Genomic DNA, 17,850 nt, shown 5'->3' with positions numbered 1-17,850 from the left:
AGAGCTTAAGGCTCTGTTTATCAGCCATCTTTTCCTCTGGATGTCTGAAAAATCTGTGGGGTAGAAAGACAACTGGGCAAGGGGAACGCTTACAGACTTCCACTGAGCAATAAAAACAGGGCAAGTCTTCCTCGAAGCTTTTTCACTGTGGACTGTGTGCAGGGGTTTGTACCTTGTTCTCTCTTAGGGCAGCAGTCTCCTGCATGTGGCACTGAGCACCCAGGAGCAGCAGCTTCTCCATGGGGAAAGGAAGGCACAACTAGACCTATTGATATGCATAACAAAACAATGCAGGGAGAGGGACTTACGAAAATGAGCACACACACCTGACCAAAAAAGAATTTCTAGAAGAAACTCCATCCTGCTTACAAGAGCAATGTGAATCAGCTACTGGGCTGCTGGCCATATCAAGTGACACCATTCTGGAGCTCTCACTTAACAAGGTTATCTCAGTGTATGTTTACCCATTGCAGGGGGAAAGAGGGCCTCCAGGAGAATCAGTCGTAGGAGCTCGAGGAGTTCCAGGTGTCCCAGGAGAAAGAGGAGAGCAGGTTTGTAAGCATGTTCCTGATGTGGGTGTACGCTAGCTATGCTTTTTGGTGTACATTCGCTAACCGAGTGCCTTCTTTGCCTTGGAATACACTAGGGATGGGCAGTCACCATTGATTCTCGGTTGGTATTTGTTACAGACTTTCCAGACTATTTTCCCAAACACCCACTTGCCATTCCCTTAAATATTGTGGAGTCTGATCTGCTTTGCTAGACCTGCCCAGAAGTTTCTAGGCCTTGGTCTGCACTTGATGACATCAGCAGCATGCATCTTGGCTGGTCTACAGAATTTGGCAAGCCCTTTTCTCACCCTTTCCAGGAGGATTCACCTAGCCAGACTTCAAAATCCACCACAAAATTTAGTGGCAACCTTAGAAAAAGATCTACCTAAAATCTGAAATCCTGTCGTCCTCCTAATGAAACAATGAAGCTCTATAGAAAGGAAACAAATTCCAGCCTCCCCTAGAACTGGAACTAGATGTTATGGCAGATACGTGGCTGTTCCTAAAAACAGCAGTCCCCTGTGTGAGGTAGAAGGGCACACGTGGCTCCAGCAGAAGAGCTTCAGGATTGCTTGTGATCCCAGTGGTTCTCACGACCTGCCCTACCCAAGTAGCTGGGAAGAGAGCTGGTCTTGTGGTAGCAATCATGACTTGTCCCCTTAGCTAAGCAGGGTCTGCCCTGGTTGCATATGAATGGGAGACTTGATGTGCGAGCACTGTAAGATATTCTCCTTAGGGGATGGAGCCACTCTGAGAAGAGCATCTAGGTTCCAGGTTCCCTCCCTGGCATCTCCAAGATAGGGCTGAGAGAGATTCCTGCCTCAAACCTTGGAGAAGCCACTGCTAGTCTGTGAAGACAATCCTGAGCTAGATGGACCTATGGTCTGACTCAGTATATGGCATCTTTCTATGTTCTTAAGTAGGGCACTTCTATCCCAAGTAGGGCTGGTCATGAGAACGGCCTCATTGTCTGGGCGGTGAGATCATAGGCAACTGCCTTATACCAAGTCAGACCATTGGTCCATTTAGCGCAGTATTATCCACTCTGACTCACAGTGACTGTCTAGCTTTCAGACAGGCATATTTCCCAGCCCTACCCAGAGATGCTAGGGATTGAACCTGGGACAACCTGCATGCAAAACAGATGCTCTGTCACCAAGCTATTGCTTTATCCCCTATGTGTGCATAAATGGGTGGTTTATTGTAAACCACCCAAAGATGTGGGTTTTGGTCAATAAACCAATATGCTAAGTAAATAAAGATGCTAAATAAAACAAATATGCTTGCTTACATACATACATACATACATACATACAATGTGTGTTCCTCTGGTGAATTGCATGTCTGGCTTGGATGAATGGGAGGCAAAACATTAATAGCTAGAACCTGAGTCTGAGCTTAGAGAAGGCTGTTCTAGCAGAACTTGACTCAGTCCAGGGATCTGTGAAAAACTAAGGCATTGACCGGAGGAAGGGAATGTATTCTCTGTGTGTAAACAGTGTAGATCTTCCATATCTCATGCCTACTCCCATAAGTTTTTCCTCACTCATTGAGGTCATTTAAGATGACCTTCTTCTGCATTCCTTAACTGTGGTAAGATCTGAGAGATTTAGGAGTAGGACCTTCCTCTGTTGTGGCACCCACATTATGGTGGAATGCCCTGTTTTGAGAATGCTGGCTGGCATCCTCACTTGATAGATTTGCTACCAGTTTGAAAAATTCTTTGTTTCTTAAGGCATTTGTAGGCATGGCTGATTATGCCTGTGGATTGCTTTTGCTGTTACTGAAGGGGTGTGTGTGTGTGTGTGTGTGTGTGTGTGTGTGTGTGTGTGTGTTACTACATTGTTGAATGTTCTATTGTTTGTGTAAATTTGTTTTTGCAATATCATACACCTTCTTGAGTGTTCAATTTCTAAGTAGAAATGTTTCAAATGAGACCATGTACCACATACAGAATCCTTGGGGCAGCTCCTAGGACTCCAGTGCCCCAGCAAGACCCATTATTGATTCTGCCAGGAAGGATTGGTCTCCATGGTTTGTTTTTTTTAATTATTATTCCATAGAAGCATTAGCAGAGCTATCTTCAGGCAGCCATTTTCCCCACCTACAAAATGCCCCAGAATGATGTTTTGTGAACTTTATAGGGGTCCACCCAAGCATGAGGGCACTTTTCCCTCAAGCCTAGAGCTGGACCTGTTTCTAATAAGTAATTCATGAAGTACAGATCAAAATCAAGTCTTGCCTTGTCCAATGCTTCTGTTATAAACTTGTCCATTTATTTTTCTGCTTGTTGGCAGGGAAGTCAAGGGCTTAATGGTCCCAGAGGAGAGAAGGGAGAGCCTGGCATGATGGTGAGACCACTTCAACCCTCTTGCATGAAATCCTGAATAAAAGTTTTTTCCTCCTTTAGTCAGAAGTTCTGTCAGTTTCCCACACTGCATGCTTCTCAGATTCTCCCCTTTGCTACCTCCATTTTGACCTAGCCCTTGTACTGGAATATGCCGGTTTCGCCATGCATCTGCCTGACATCCCTTTGTCATCTGTCAGAGATTTAACAACCGTAAAAGAGGCTTCAGCATATCTTGCACTCATCTCTCTCTCTTATCTTTTCTGCAGGAAGAAGAGGTCCGTCTGTTTGTCAGGCAGGAGATGAGTCAGCACTGTGGTAAGACTCCATCCAGCACTAACCTCAAACCTCTTGTGCTTTCTTATGTTTTCTCCCTGAACTATCTTCTTTCTCTCTCTACTTTTTCATACTTCTATCCCCTTCCTTTAAATAGCTTTGTCATGTCTATATCATCTGCTCAGGCTGGACCTGAAACTGCTTCTCCATGGTGTTAGGTGTGCATATGCCTCTCAGACTGTCCCTTTAGAAATATTATCTCCATATCAAACGTGATTGCTACATAGGCATTCTGTAACTAGATCTCCTAACTTTTTAAAACTGAAATGTGGTGGGAGAGAGTGTGGTCTATTTGCTTGCAGCAGTGATGGGAAGGAAGGATGCATAACCCTTTCTTCCCATGCCATTGTCCCAATCAAAGTCACACACACCCCAACAGCCTGCAGGAGAAAGTATACAGATACCTGTACATTTTTGCTTACAAGGAGAACCAGCCAGGTAGGTATGTAGGGGTGTGTGTGTAATTTTGATCAGGAAAATGGCATGAGGCAAAGGGTTAAACACTCCCTGCCCCCAGCTGCTGCTCCAAACAAGTTGGCAGCCCCGCCCAGCTATGATTCAGTTTTTTTCAAAGGACTCTGAGTTGAGAAACTCAGTCACAGATATCCTGCAAAACATGTTGTTTGGCCTTCAGTGCCTGAGAGCAAAGACTGAACAGGGTTCTTGGATGAATTAACCACCTCTCCATTTCTCATTTCAGCTTGTGGAGGCCAGTTTTCCCCTCCTGAGCGACGTGAGTAGTTTGGTTACTGTTCATTGCCTCCCTCTTGGCAGCACTCATAATTCCAGCCAGTGGTAGAGCACCATCCAGCACATCACTGATAATTTATGCTCCCAGATATACAGGAGGTTGCATTGAGGAGAGGGGCTTCCCCTCCCCAAGCAGGAAGATAGTGCATAGGCAGATTGTGCAGGCAGCCCAGGAGAAGTGTTGGCTGTTGGAGAATTCTCTCTAGTCAAAAATGGAGTTAGGGATGAGGAAGGTAACAAATGCCCTACGTCTTCAGTCCTGTGCAAGAGTTAAACTGATGAGCTCTTGGGAACCAAGACATACTTTTTCAATTATTATTTAGAACAGGGATTCTCAATGTTGGGTCCCCAGATGTTATTGGACTTCAACTCCCAGAATCCCCAGCCCCAGTGGCCTTTGGTTGGGGATTATGGGAGTTGAAGTCCAATAACATCTGGGGACCCAACATTGAGAATCCCTGATTTAGAATAAAAGCCTGCTCTCTCCTCCAGGTTGAGGGCAGACAGAATATACTATCGTCTTATATACAGCCTGACAACACCCAGTGAGGTAAGTAGGCAGCCACATTTCACAGACAGGGAGGCTGAGTGATAATCTCCTGAGGCCAAACTAGATGTTTGGCAGAGTCCAAGGTATGGAAACCCCCAAGACCTAAACAGCGATGGGGAAGGGGTGCGATTTGGAGGGAAGTAGCTGGTGGCAGGAGGGGTGCTTAGCCCTTTTCTTGCCACCACCTTTCCCTCTTCCATCCAGCTACAGCAAACATGCATTTAGGAGTCCTGGCTGTGTGGGGGGAGTGCAGAGGGAAGACGCAAGTGAAGGAAGGGGAAGCAACCTCCTCACATGCCACTTCTCCCCACCAAGTCGTGCATCCCTCTTTGATGCTTTTTAAGGTTTGGCAGAGCTCTGTATTTCCAGTCCTGGTAATGTGTAGTTCAGCCTCATGTCACCTTAGTGAACCTACAGCTGAACTGGCATTCAGTTCCAGGTCTTCGAGTGAAAATGCAAGACGCCATCCATTGAATCACACCACCATTGATACAAGCAAACAAAGCTGAAAGCTCTAGAATCTATTACATTAAGGAAGTCCCCAACTTACAAACGTCAACCTGCACATACAAACATGTTGTTATTCTTGGGGACTATATGCATTCCAAGTCATGAACATCCAACTTACAAACGAAGTTTTGGAACACAACCCATTCGTAAGTTGGGGGCTCCTCCCTTGTTAACTGAGCAAAGAGGCACCTTTTAAAAGTGGCGATTCTCTTTATTTAGCAGGGGGAGAGCAACGGCCCTATCCATCTCCAGCACAGCATCCCTCCAGTGGCTGTTGCTGGTGTCTATCTTATGTTTCTTTTTTAGATCGTGAGCCCTTTGGGGACAGGGTAGTCATTTTATTTATTTATTTATATCTATATAAACCACTTTGGGAACTTGTGTTGAAAAGCAGTATATAAATATTCATCATATTCATATTCTTGTACTTAAATAGAATGTGTAGCCAATTCCTGGGTAAACACAACATGTATTATTTACCCGACTGTTCTCAAAGGAGAGTGGGAGGTGGGAGGAAAGCACATGCAAGAGAGGAAGAAGAAATATAAGTGGAAATTAGGATCTTAGCAGCACAGGTGATCAAGAAGGCAGAGAATCATCCCAGATATACAAAGAACCCCAGTAGAAGCCTGGACCATTTCTGTAGAAAGGAAAGGATGAGGAGTGTTTCCAGGAGAAAATGCCAGACAGCAGAGAATCAATTATGCTCACAGGCTTGTTATAAGAATTGGATTGCTAAAGGAAGAGGAAGAATTCAGAAGTGCTTATATTTATGTTTACATTTGCACATGGAATCCATGAACTCAGACATTTTCTGATCTACCTGTAACACTGCTGCATATCTAGGAGCATCCTGTGCTGAACTCATGTATCTCCCTGGCATAAACTTACCATAGATGTTTGACTAGAAAATATCTTTTGTTGTGTATTGATAAAATGTTGATCCACCCAAATATGTATGTCCACAGCAGCATTCAAGAGTACCCTATATGCCTCATCCCAAATACACAGCAGTGAGAGAAGACTGGGATAAAATTTAATCACGTAGTTACCTGCTGACTGGTCTCTTTCCAAGAGGTCCTCTTCTGTTAAAGGTGGGGCGATTTGGCTGAATTGGAGATGCCATTGAACTGGACTAATATGGACATCAAAATCCTTTATGTCCCCAATCGTCCCAGTGGGTCCACACAAATCTTTTTTCCAAGGTTTTCCTCCCTGTCAATAATGTTTAAGGGCAATAAAGGTGGAGCTTTTGAATTCTGGCTGGTTGGCCTGTTTGTTTTTGTCTTGGGGAATAAGCAGTGTGTCAGTTATTCTTATGTGCTTATTGATGTGTGCATTGTGACCTTGCCCCTCCCAGGTCTCCTCCCCAACTATCCATCCACCCAACCGTTCCCGTCTGTTAATGCTCAAATAGTCCCTGTGCTTACATTGTCCCACGCTGAGGAAGAGGAAGGTGAGTCTTGTCTCTTGGTGTTTTGTTGTGCACAGCATAATCTCTGTTAGCATTCATAGATTTTTTGCCATCACCCCGCTCCTTTCCCTGCAAGCCTGTAGTAGTTTCCATTTTATTTTCACTTTCCTTGTAACACCAACTTCAGGGAATATGCAAGCTCTTTAGGAAGCACGACTATCTACACACTCAGCCTGAGTGTATGCTTGAATGCAAAGGTCTAGTTCTACCTAAGGCCAATTCATGATGAGCATAATAAAGTTAAAATCCTGATGAATCCCAACACATGTACTGCAACGTCAAGTTTTATAGGTCAGAGTCTTCTTTGTCAAATATATAAAGCTGACTCCAAATTTATATACCTGCCAGCATAGGATGACTCAAATCAATGTCATGCATCTGACAGAATGGGCCCACAAAGCTTGTGCCACAATTACATTTGTTAGTCTTGGAAGTGCCACAAGGCTCTTTGTTGTTTTTGCTACAGCAGAGTAACATGACTGGAATAAATGAAGTTAATGATAATAAGGCTGAAAATACAGGCAAATTCTAATCCTAGTGACAATCCATTTCATGTTGAAAACAAGAGTACCAAGGCCTAGCAAGAGAGCATAACATGAAAGGATTGGTGGTTGCAGGACATGCCATGGATGAAGTGGCCCACAGATACTCATTTGAACTCCTAAGTCATGCAGAGTTGCACATATGCCTATGCTGTGGTTCTTGTCTTCAGACAGGTGATCTGTACCAAACAGTAAATGAACACAGTGTGTGAGGATATGTACTTCCAGCTTTGCATCTCAAACACTAGCAGTGCACCAGCTGCTACATTTTGTCAGGAACTAAAAGTGGCCCTTTCTAAGAAAGTGGGGATAAACCAGTACAGGCACTTGAGGTGTTCCCATTTCCTTCCTAGCCATCTAGTTATTTTCATTCTTGAAGTCCTTCTCAACAGCCATTCCTGTTTTGTAGGGGGCCAGACTCGAGACATAGTGAACATAAATGACCCTGAATATGAGTACATCTACACAGAGGACTATGAAGAGGGCCTGGAAGCAGATGGTACAGAGAGCCCAATGCTGAGGGATGGTGAGCTCTATCCATCTGCATGCAAAACATTTTTGAAGGCATTGGGAACCAACCCCCAACAAACCCTTGGGTGTGGATAGCAACAGGCTGTGGCACTGTGCTCCTATGGAAGTATATTGATTTGGTTATGTGAAATTGCTGGCTCTGTAGACACTGGACAGATATTTGTTACAGCCCTGGCAAAGAAGTTTTTAAAAAAAACAAACTAGGATGGAGGCACAATTTTCTTAAGCCCAAAGAAAGATGGTCTTTTCCAGATGTGGGAGCTGATGGTCGTCTTCCCTTTCTTGTCTTCTAAAAACGCCAAGTCTCTGTAGTGCAGCAACAAAGTGATGATTCAAAGTAGAAAGAGTAGCAAAGATGTTTTTATTGCAGAATGGAGATGGAAAGGAACCCTCTTTATTATACTTTGGAACCAATAAACAATGTTAACTTTGATTAACGGCCCTCTACAGCAGCTAAACCTAAACTTGTGCATTGACTTTGCAAGACTGGTAAATATCAAATCCAGTGTCAAAATGTAGATGCTCAAATTTGAATCTTAGGCTGGTGTCGCACGTGGACTGGCATCATTGCCAAACTAGGGGCAATGATGTGATGGAGCCCCTATTAAAATGAAAAAGGTTCCTCCATCTCCTGTTCCATTTGTCTAGTAAATGTATTAGATAGTAAGATGTCATGGGGACATAAGAAGTTGTATTATATTGAGTAGGAACACTGGTCCATCTAGCTCACTGTTGTCTACACTGACTGACAGCATCCCTCCAGGGTCTCAGGCAGAGGTCTTTCCCTGCCCTCCCTTGAGGTGCCAGGAATTGGAGCTGGGACCTTCTGCATGTGGAGCACATGCTCTACCACTGAGCTATTGGCCTTCCCCAAAGGTGTAATCCCTCCTTTCCCCAGTGCATGGGCTTACCTGGTAACTCAACCAGGAGCTCTTACAATCAAAGTGAGAATCATGCCCCTAGAACAACACGATAACTAAAGCTGACTGTCACCAGTAAAAGACTCATTCTGCTAATGCTATGAGTCCTTCCCTTGTAACTTTCCAGGACATTCCAAGTGACTGTTTTACTTTGGTACTGCAAACAATGCTCACAAACCATAACATCCAGTTTTGGAGCCTTTGACCTTAAGTTTGAAAGGCCATGTGGACTGTGAGAGTAGGAATGAGAGAACAACTGCAGCTCACCTTCCTCTTTTCTTCCATTAGGCATCTGGATGGTGCTGCAATGCAATCTATTTGTTTGTCTATCCCCCCAAAATAAATTCAGCACCTCATCTGAAGCTACAGTCTATCCATGTGCTAGTCATCCCATTCCTTTTGCCTGTTGGGTAGGGTGGGTAGGGAGGAGCTGGACACTGAAGCTAGAAGCTTCTCCTGGGGCCATGGCTTCTTAAACCAGTACTCTGCTCCCTGTTTGTAGAAGTAATGAGCCCAAGGGCTGCTCCCAAGCATGGACGGCAAAAGAGAGCTCCCCCTGAGGAAGGTAAGCAGCAGTCCTGCCTTATGGCCTTTCTCTCAAAAGGAATAGTTGTCTCCTTTCCTTCCATCCTCCTGGGATCCAGATCCACTCCTGCCTCCAACTTCTGATACTTTGAATAATAAAACAAATTTTATAGGCCAGTATAGGGAGCATATGACCCATGGGATGTATGCAACTGCCAGAGTTTTTTTTCTGACTTGTGCTGCTGCCATGTGGCCACATACATGAGCCACCTGTTCCAGAGGTAATGGGGTGGGAGTCCTAGCAGGCGAAATACTCCATCCTGATCCTGTGTGGTATTTGTAGTACTGCCAACATGCTGGCAGGACAATTTTCAGCCTACTGTTCATAGAGGAGTTCAGTCTGGTGGTGGTAGACAGGCATGGCACTTCAAAGGCATTGGCTTAAACTAGTGGAGATAAAAATCATGGCATGCCTCTGGCTGCATTTCTTCATATAGCCACTGGTTCCCACAAATGTTGACTTCCATATCCTGGATGAGCAAATTAACATCCTTGTGATGTAAGAGCGTTTAAGAAAATCTATACATTGAAGAAATGGAAGTCAAGATCTTTCATCTGTAACTAGCTAGATGCGTACAGAGAACCCCCCAATTTGCAAATAAGAAGAACTCGGCACAGCAGTGATAATGATGGTGTATGCAGCCAAGGGCTAGCTTGTCAACTTGCTAGAAGAAACATTTCTTGCTAATCATTTTAAATTTAATCAGGCAACAACTACCCAGACCAATTACAGGATCCCATTTTGCACTGCAGTAAGACTCCAGATAGCACAATAACACATCAAAACCATACGTGAAAACAAGAACTAACCCCCCCCCCCAATAGTCTTTGTCTGAAGCTGCCAGGCAGCCTTTAACGTTGACTTGCTTTAGCATTGACAGAGCTCTAGTCCGGTCTTTAGGCTTAAGTAGGTGCACGCTGCTATGTTAACCACCACCCCTATGTGGCTCCTTTCCATACTGTGCTCGCATTGTCTTCTAATTATGTCTGGGATGCTAGAGAAGATTTGTAATGATTTCTGTTGAGGTTCTGTGAAGTGCAGTATTAGAAAGTAGATGCTAAAGAAGCTGGTGTATTGGTCTGTTCCATTTTGTTCCTCCAGCTGAGCCATGTACCTTGCCACTGGATGAGGGAGATTGCAGCAGGTACACGCTGAGATGGTACTATAACAATAAAGTATCCAAGTGTCGGCCCTTCATCTACAGTGGCTGCAGGGGCAACCGCAACCGCTTCAGTTCCAAGGAAGACTGTGAGCTTCAATGCAGGCCGCAGGCAGATGCAGGTAAGCATTGGCAAAGAGACAGGAAGGAACTGCCCTGTGTTTCAGACTAGGAAGCTGAGAGCCTGCACGTTCTCAACCCTGCCCACCCAGGCTGTTCATTGGTTCCTTCCAGAATAGGGTTAGGGTTCAGGCTTTGCCTCAGTTTCAGGGTCTTCTTGATCTTTGTGTTTCCTAGTCAGAGTATCTGCTTGACTTGACCCCTGGTTTTGACTCTGACTCTTGGCTTGTCTTTCACTGCTGGTTCTTGTTTGTCCCTTAGGCCAAGGGCTTTGACCCTTGGCTTCAACTCTGACTCGTGGCTTGTCCCCTGATCCTGGCTTGTCCACTTGGCTGGTCTGTTCATTTGACCTTGGTTCTCTCCTGGGGCATAGGAACATAGGAAGCTGCCATATACTGAGTCAGACCATAGGTCCATCTAGCTTAGTATTGTCTACACAGACTGGCAGCAGCTTCTCCAAGGTCGCAGGCAGGAATTTCTCTCAGCCCTATCTTGGAGATGCTGCCAGGGAGGGAACTTGGAACCTTCTGCTCTTCCCAGAGCGGCTCCATCCCATGAAGGGAATATCTTACAGTGCTCACACATCAAGTCTCCCATTCAAATGCAAACCAGGGCTGACCCTGCTTAGCTAAGGGGGAAAGCCATGCTTGCCACCACCAGACCAGCAACCCTTCTGGTCCTGACCACCTAAGAATGTCTTCTGCCATCTGATCTGTTTGAGAGTGGGTGAGATGGAGAGCTGATGGTAATAGTGTGAGGATTCTCTGCCAAGAGTGGGAAGAGAACTGATATATTGGAAAGTAGGGGTGGAAAAGCAAGGACAAGCCTACTCCAGTCAACAAGGGAAGGATTTACTGGTCCAACTGATGTGTTGGTTTGGGAGATAGGTTTGGGAGAGGAGGGAAGGCGTGGCTGGGGATTTGTCTGTTTGTTGTTTATATACATTTACACACACATACACACATTGAGACAAGGATTCCGGTGAAGAGTTGTGGCTGTGGAAAAGGGGAGGCATTGGCCTTGGCTCTTCCTGTCATCCCCTCAACTTCTGTACAGGACTTTCAGAAGAAAGGGGTGGGGACTGAGGGTGATGTAAGCTTCAGGAGCAGGGAAGTGGCATTTCCTGTCATGGTCAATTAGAGCAGTCTGAGGCACTGCTTGCCTTGACTCCCTCCCTCCATGCCAAAGCTCTCTTGATGTGCTGTACTGGGTGTGTGGGAGTGACTACTAAGGGTAGTGCACATCTTCAGCTTCCCTCTCTGACAAAGCCTGAGCCCAAGTAGGCTGGCCTGGTCGAGGGGCACACCTAGAGGGTTAGGGTGGCACAGCAAGTGAGCCCTTGAAAGCCCCCTAGCTTTCAGTCAGCTGGCCAACCTCTGATGCCATCCCCATAGAGGGGCTACGGGTTCATTCTTCTGAACAATAGCAATAATTGTTGAAAGCAGGATCCATTTCTGGATATTGCTGTTTCTAATAATAATGTTTCCCCGCTCCCCAGGTGACAACACATTGGATAAGAACAGAAGTGTGTAAACTCTGAAGTGGGTTTCCTATTCTGAGAGGACTGAAGAAGTGACCAAAAGAAGAGGCTTGGCTTTGAGGCTCCCAATGGGAAACCCTTTCTTTGCCTGTTCAACAGCTCAGACACAAACAATGCATTTGGTCTGAAACTCTCCTTGCTGCCATTTCTACTGCCTACAGCACAAGTGTGTGTGTGTGTTGGGGAGGCGGGGTGGGGTGGCTGCTTCAGCTGGAGCAGATAAATGGTGCTATTCTTTTTTTTTTTTAAGTATTTTTGTTGCTCTTGGTTTATTTTTTTTTTAAATTAAGGTGAAATTTTTATCAAATGGAAATCATATGTATAACCTCTTTTATATATAATATAAAAAAGACATATTTTAATTTGAGCTCTCTTAATTTATTTGATGCTGGCCAACTGAGGACACATGGAATGTATTATAGCCAGACCAAACTGATTCTCTCTGCAACTTGCTTGAATTCCTGTGAGGTTTTTCTCTCTTACAGTGGACTAGCAGGAAGTCAGCCTGGCGATCTCTTAAGAGCCAGACTGTTCCTGGGGAGCTACAATTCCCCACTGTTACTGAGCAGAGCCATGAGTATGAGAGCATGGCAGTCTCATGACTCATTGCCAAAGCTAGAATCCTACTGATGCTCCAAAGGGCTTGGTCTCTGACTTTCCAATGGAAGTCAGCCACTCCAGAATCCCTGTTCCTTCATAGCTTCTTACTCTTTGTTGCTGGTCTTGTGTCTTATTTCTTAGGGGATGCGCTGATGCAGTTGTTGGCCCTTCCTTCCCTGCAGCTACCAAAACAAGCTTTAGGAGTATGTCCATTTGCCAAGCCTGCCAATATGGCAGGAGTAAGAGCTAGTCACTTGAAAAGTACTAATCAGATAATAAATCTCACTCAGTGTTGGTTAACTACATAACCAGGAAGCAGAATCCTCGGCAGAAGTATTCCTCCTGCTTTTTTAAACATGTCTCTCTCTTTCAACACAGCCTGCACTCAGGAGCTTTCACAGCCATGTAGCTTAGAAATACTTCTTGTCCTGCAGTGGATAGCAGGGGTTTTATAGTGCACACTGCTATGAGACCAACCCCTCTTGTTCAAGTCCTGTAATGCCAGGAGGAAGTTTTATACATGAACTGAATGGAAACTTAGAGACAAATGCTTGAAATGTATTCTGGTGTGGAACAATATGGCCTAGGTGCCACTGTGCTCTAAAACCTCTCATCTACCTGCCTGTTATTCATCATTTTGTGTAATCTTCCATTTACCCACATGGCGGCAGCACTCCTTCATTTTTCATTTTTATTTTTCAACTCTGGACCCAAGCAAAAGCTACATACATACATACATATTCTCTCTCTCTCTCTCTCTCTCACACACACACACACACATTTTTCTCATTTGAAAAATTGGATTTGAGTGTCCAGAAAGGAGTTTACCCAGACAAAAGACTTTACTGTGGTTTACTGAGAGGCTTTACTGCAAGTTCAAAGTTGCCCAAAAAACCCAAATCAAAACCTGGGTTTTTTTACCCCGAAAATAGATCGGGCTACACTCTAATGTGCAATTAAAAACCTGAATTGTGTGGGGGTGTTTTAACCAAAAAAATGATAGCTTGCAGAGACTTCAGGGTAAATTTGGCCAATATGTGAACACTCACCCTCCATTTCGGAGGAGATGCAAACTAAAAGCCAGGTATGAAAAACTTCCTGAAAAATGTCCAGTACATTGGTGATGTTCTCATGAGATAGTGATCTGAGGTTTTTAAGATCATCCTGCCTTAGGATGCCAGGCTGGGCTTTCAGATGAGAAAGTTTAAGCACAAAAGATGAGCCGTGCTGGAGCCAGAGGCCTCTGGAAAGCTTATGAGCAAGGCATAAAGGCAACAGTCCGGTCCTGTTGTATGTCCCTAGCATTTAGTATTCAGTGGTGGTATCCTCTGAACATGGATGCTTCATGAAATCATAGACAGTGGCCATTTATAGAGATCTTCTCCATGAATTTGTTTAACCTGTTATGACCGTTGTCATATTCTGTGGCAGTGAATTCCATAAGGTAACTATGCATTGTACTTCCTTTCTCTGTTCTGAAATTAGTGCCAATCAATTTCATTGGATGACCCCCAAGTTCTAGTATTTTTATAATCCTAATCATTTAAAAACCTCTATCATGTCCCCCTTTAGCTGTCATTTCCAAACTAAAAAGCCCCAACTGCGTTCGCCTACAAAAGTGAAAAGAACTCCAATCCATTGAGCATTTCAGTTGATGTTTTCTATATCTTTTCCAGGGCTGATATCCTTTTTGAGAAAAGGGCAACCAAAACTGTACACAGTCTTCCAAATATGACTGCACCATAGATTTATACAGGAGGATTATGATACTGACCACTTTATTTCAATCTTCTCTAATGCTTTCTGACTGAGTTTGCCTTTTTTCATTGTTGTTTGAACACTGTGTCAAAAATTTCTGTGAGTTGTCTGCTGCAATCCAAGACATTTTTCCTGGCTAGTCACAGCCATTTCAGACTGCATCAAAGTATGGATTAAATTGGGATATTTTGGCCCAATGTGAATCACTTTACACTTGCGCTTAATTTTAATTGCCATTTTGCTGCTCACTCACCTGATCTAGAGAAATCCTTCTGGAGTTCTTCTCTGTCTGCATTGGATTCATCATCCTGAATAATCTGATGTCATCTACAAATTTGGCTACCTCACTGTTCCACCCTGACTCCAGACTATTTACAAATAAGTTGAACAGCACTGGTGCCACACAGATCTTTGAGGGACCACACTGTTTAACTTCCCTCCATGGTAATTTTATCCCTACTCTCTGTTTCCTGTTATTTTAACCAGTTACAGATATGTAAGAGGGTCCATCCTCTTATCCCATAATTGCTAAATTTGCTGAGGAGTTTTTGGTGAGTGGCATTGTTAAAGAATTCTAAAAGCTTGGTGATACTGTGTGTATTTTGCCACTACACGGGAGCAAGGGACACGTGGCTGTGAAAGAACAACCAGAATAATAGGGAAAACACTTTCCTGTGTACTGTAAATATTACTCCTTGAACATTAATTCATTTGATGAAGTTTCACCTTAATTGTGAACAGTAAGCAATAATCTCCAAAACAATAAAATATTGGAAGACACAGCACAAAAATCAGAGCACATTTATTTTGTATGTGTGGATTTTGTATGAAACACTCTTTTTAATGGCCCTTTTCTTTAACCTGCTGAAGCATGTTATAGAAATAATCAGTGAATTGTTGAGAATGGTGCTATGTTGCTGCCACTATAGGGCATTTTTTAAAGGCGAAACTATTCCCCCGCCCCAGCTCCAGGTTTTCTGTTCTCACTCTTTCTCAATTCTTAAACCTGCCATCTTCCTGTTCTACACTCCAGCACTGTTTCTCCCCTTCCCTGATCCATCCTTTGGCATCCCCTGTGCTCTTATGTCAAATGCAAATACAGATATAACAGCTTCTTTCTTTAGAACTCTGTAGAAAAGTGGGGGACTTGGTGAAACAACTATATACAAATGTGGGGGGCGGGGTTGTACCACTGATATGCAGAAGGGTAGTATCTGTTGTAGTCAAATAACCATTCAGTAATCCCATAGTGATCTATTCAGTGGACAAGCAACAGTTCACATCCCACATGACTATTCTGGAGTGAATGAGTTATGAATTGTTGCCTATGCTGGATGCTAATGAACACTAAAATCCTGAACATTTTTATAGAACCCCCTCTAGCTTGAGTGGAATTCACTTCCACCCCAAATTAGGCATCTTAATCCCATAGAAATCAATTAGGTTTACGAACACCATTAAACAAAACCCAGGGCACATGAGTCCAACTGAAATCCACTGGTTTAAGCATGCCTAACTGATGGATTGTATGTTAGTTCCTACTGGGTGTCTACAGAATGTTTGCCTAGCTTTCTCTAGATAAGCCTAATGTATTTTGAATCAAAGTACAGGATAATGCTTCAGTTAAATATTCTTGGGGAGGGTGATTGAGAGATCACTGCTGTTTTATAGCAGTGGTCAAACTCAATGGTTTCTTCTAGTGGTAATATATTAACTAAGGCCAATGTTTCTTTTGCAGAATGATTTAAAGGGGCTTTGACATCCTATCTCATGGGATGTCACCAAGTCCTAATGTTGTTTACTAGCTACAGTAAGACTCATCCACAAAAATTCTGACCATAATCCCATCCCTTTTCCAGTCCATAAAGAGATGTTGCTTGCCTTGTATTTCTGTGATGTAAATGTAGAAATAATCCAATTTAAAGATAGACTTGCAATATCAGAGAATCAGAACATAATTCGAACAGTCAGTCTAAACAAAAAAAGCAACGCTTGTGAAAGTTTAGTGCTGGAGTCCGCAGACAATTCTTGCCTGAACCACCTGGAAGTAATGCCATAGGTGGGCAAGCAAGAATTCACAAGATACAATGGACTGGATTACATGGGTTTACCTGTCGGTGACTTGTGGTTGGATGGTGCTGGATTTGGATAGAGCTGTTTGGACTTAATTATCTTAGATCCTTTTCAGCTCTGTGATCCTTTGAATAGAGGGAAAGTTACTATCAGTGTAAAATTCCATTTCCAAAGATAAAAGCGAACATGCCTGTAGACACATAAGGCCTATTCAGGCAACTTCATTCATTGTAGATGATATACAACCTGCATTTGTTGTTTGCCACCCTTGGATAGGATAAGGTAAAGTTGTGCCGTCAAGTCGGTGTCGACTCCTGGCGACCGGAGAACCCTGTGGTTGTCTTTGGTAGACTACAGGAGGAGTTTACCTCTGCTCAGTATGAGATGATGCCTTTCAGCATCTTCCTATATTACTGCTGCCTGATATAGGTGTTTCCCATAGTTTCGGAAACATACAATTTGAACCAGCAACCTCTTGCTCCCTAGGCAAGTTACTTCCCCGCTGCACTGGTATGAGCATATAAATCAGACAATTTCAACACAAAATGTCAAGGATGACACTTGTAGCTTTCTGCATGCAAAAATGGGGTCTGCTATTAAGCAATAGCCCCTCACTTGGGGTACCCATTATTAGTATTTTATAGTAAAAACAAAAGAATCCTTTGGCACCTTAAAGAGTGATTAACAGAGATTATTGCAGCATGACCAATTCTGGGCACCGCACTTTAAGAAGGTAAACGAACTGGGTTCAGAGGAGGGCAACAAAGATAGTCAGCAGTCTGGGGGGTGGAAGAAGCCCTCTGGGGAAAGGTTGAATGAGCTGGGTATGTTTAGTCTGGAGAAGACTGAGGAGGATGTGGTAGCACTCTTCAAGAGCTGCCACATAGAACAGACAAATACTTATTCTTAGAACTAAATATAAAGACCTTAAGTTATAGATTTTGGTTGGATGTTAGAAGGGTGGGGTGGAAAATGGCCCTCCCTTGCTGGAAGTCTTTAGGTAAAGGCTGGCTGAACAGCCATCTGTTGGGAAGGCTCTAGCTCAGGATTCCCTGCATTGAGATATGACCTACAAGGTCCTCTAATTCTATTATTCTAGATGACCAGCAAGACCGCCTTCAATTCTAGGATCTTTCGCAGCCTATGTGAATTAATCTTGCCAATCACTCAAGCTGTCCAAAAAAAACCCTCAGAGCAGGTCCATCATCTGGCATGTCCTTGACTGTAGCTTGGCTCTGTGAATGTACTACAAGGAAGATGGCCCTTGTCTTTTGTTCTCTGCCCATGTACTTGCTAAGAATTTTCACTAAACAGCATCCTCCTCTTTGATGGATATAAGACGGTTGCTGTCATTGTGGTTTTATGTGCAAGGTGCTGACTATATAATAAATATGTTGAAATACAGTTGTTTCTTCTCTTTGCAAGATGCCTGTAATGATGGCTTACAGTCCCAGTGCAAAAAAATCCAAATGTAATAAATGAATAAAAATTTGTAGTACCTCA

General features: G+C 43.7%; 1 protein-coding gene across 9 annotated transcripts in view; it reads left to right on the top strand.

Moving 5' to 3' along the window:
- The window catches only part of COL7A1 (collagen type VII alpha 1 chain), a 216,234-nt gene extending 198,384 nt beyond the window's left edge, over positions 1-17,850 (top strand). For 4 of the 9 annotated variants that reach the window (XM_053299561.1, XM_053299562.1, XM_053299559.1 and 1 more), the window contains 9 exons: positions 474-551; positions 2,849-2,902; positions 3,168-3,216; positions 3,935-3,967; positions 6,405-6,500; positions 7,470-7,586; positions 9,014-9,076; positions 10,199-10,378; positions 11,875-17,850. In XM_053299561.1, the coding sequence (XP_053155536.1) occupies positions 474-551; positions 2,849-2,902; positions 3,168-3,216; positions 3,935-3,967; positions 6,405-6,500; positions 7,470-7,586; positions 9,014-9,076; positions 10,199-10,378; positions 11,875-11,909 (705 nt within the window). In that variant the 3' untranslated portion in view covers positions 11,910-17,850. The remainder of the gene's footprint in view (positions 1-473; positions 552-2,848; positions 2,903-3,167; positions 3,217-3,934; positions 3,968-6,404; positions 6,501-7,469; positions 7,587-9,013; positions 9,077-10,198; positions 10,379-11,874) is intronic. The other 5 variants (XR_008316932.1, XR_008316931.1, XM_053299564.1 and 2 more) reach the window with 5 other exon arrangements.

Source organism: Hemicordylus capensis, chromosome 2 (assembly GCF_027244095.1).
Source record: "Hemicordylus capensis ecotype Gifberg chromosome 2, rHemCap1.1.pri, whole genome shotgun sequence".
NCBI classification, from domain to species: Eukaryota; Metazoa; Chordata; class Lepidosauria; order Squamata; family Cordylidae; genus Hemicordylus; species Hemicordylus capensis.
This window is presented reverse-complemented; position numbering and strand designations above follow the sequence as displayed.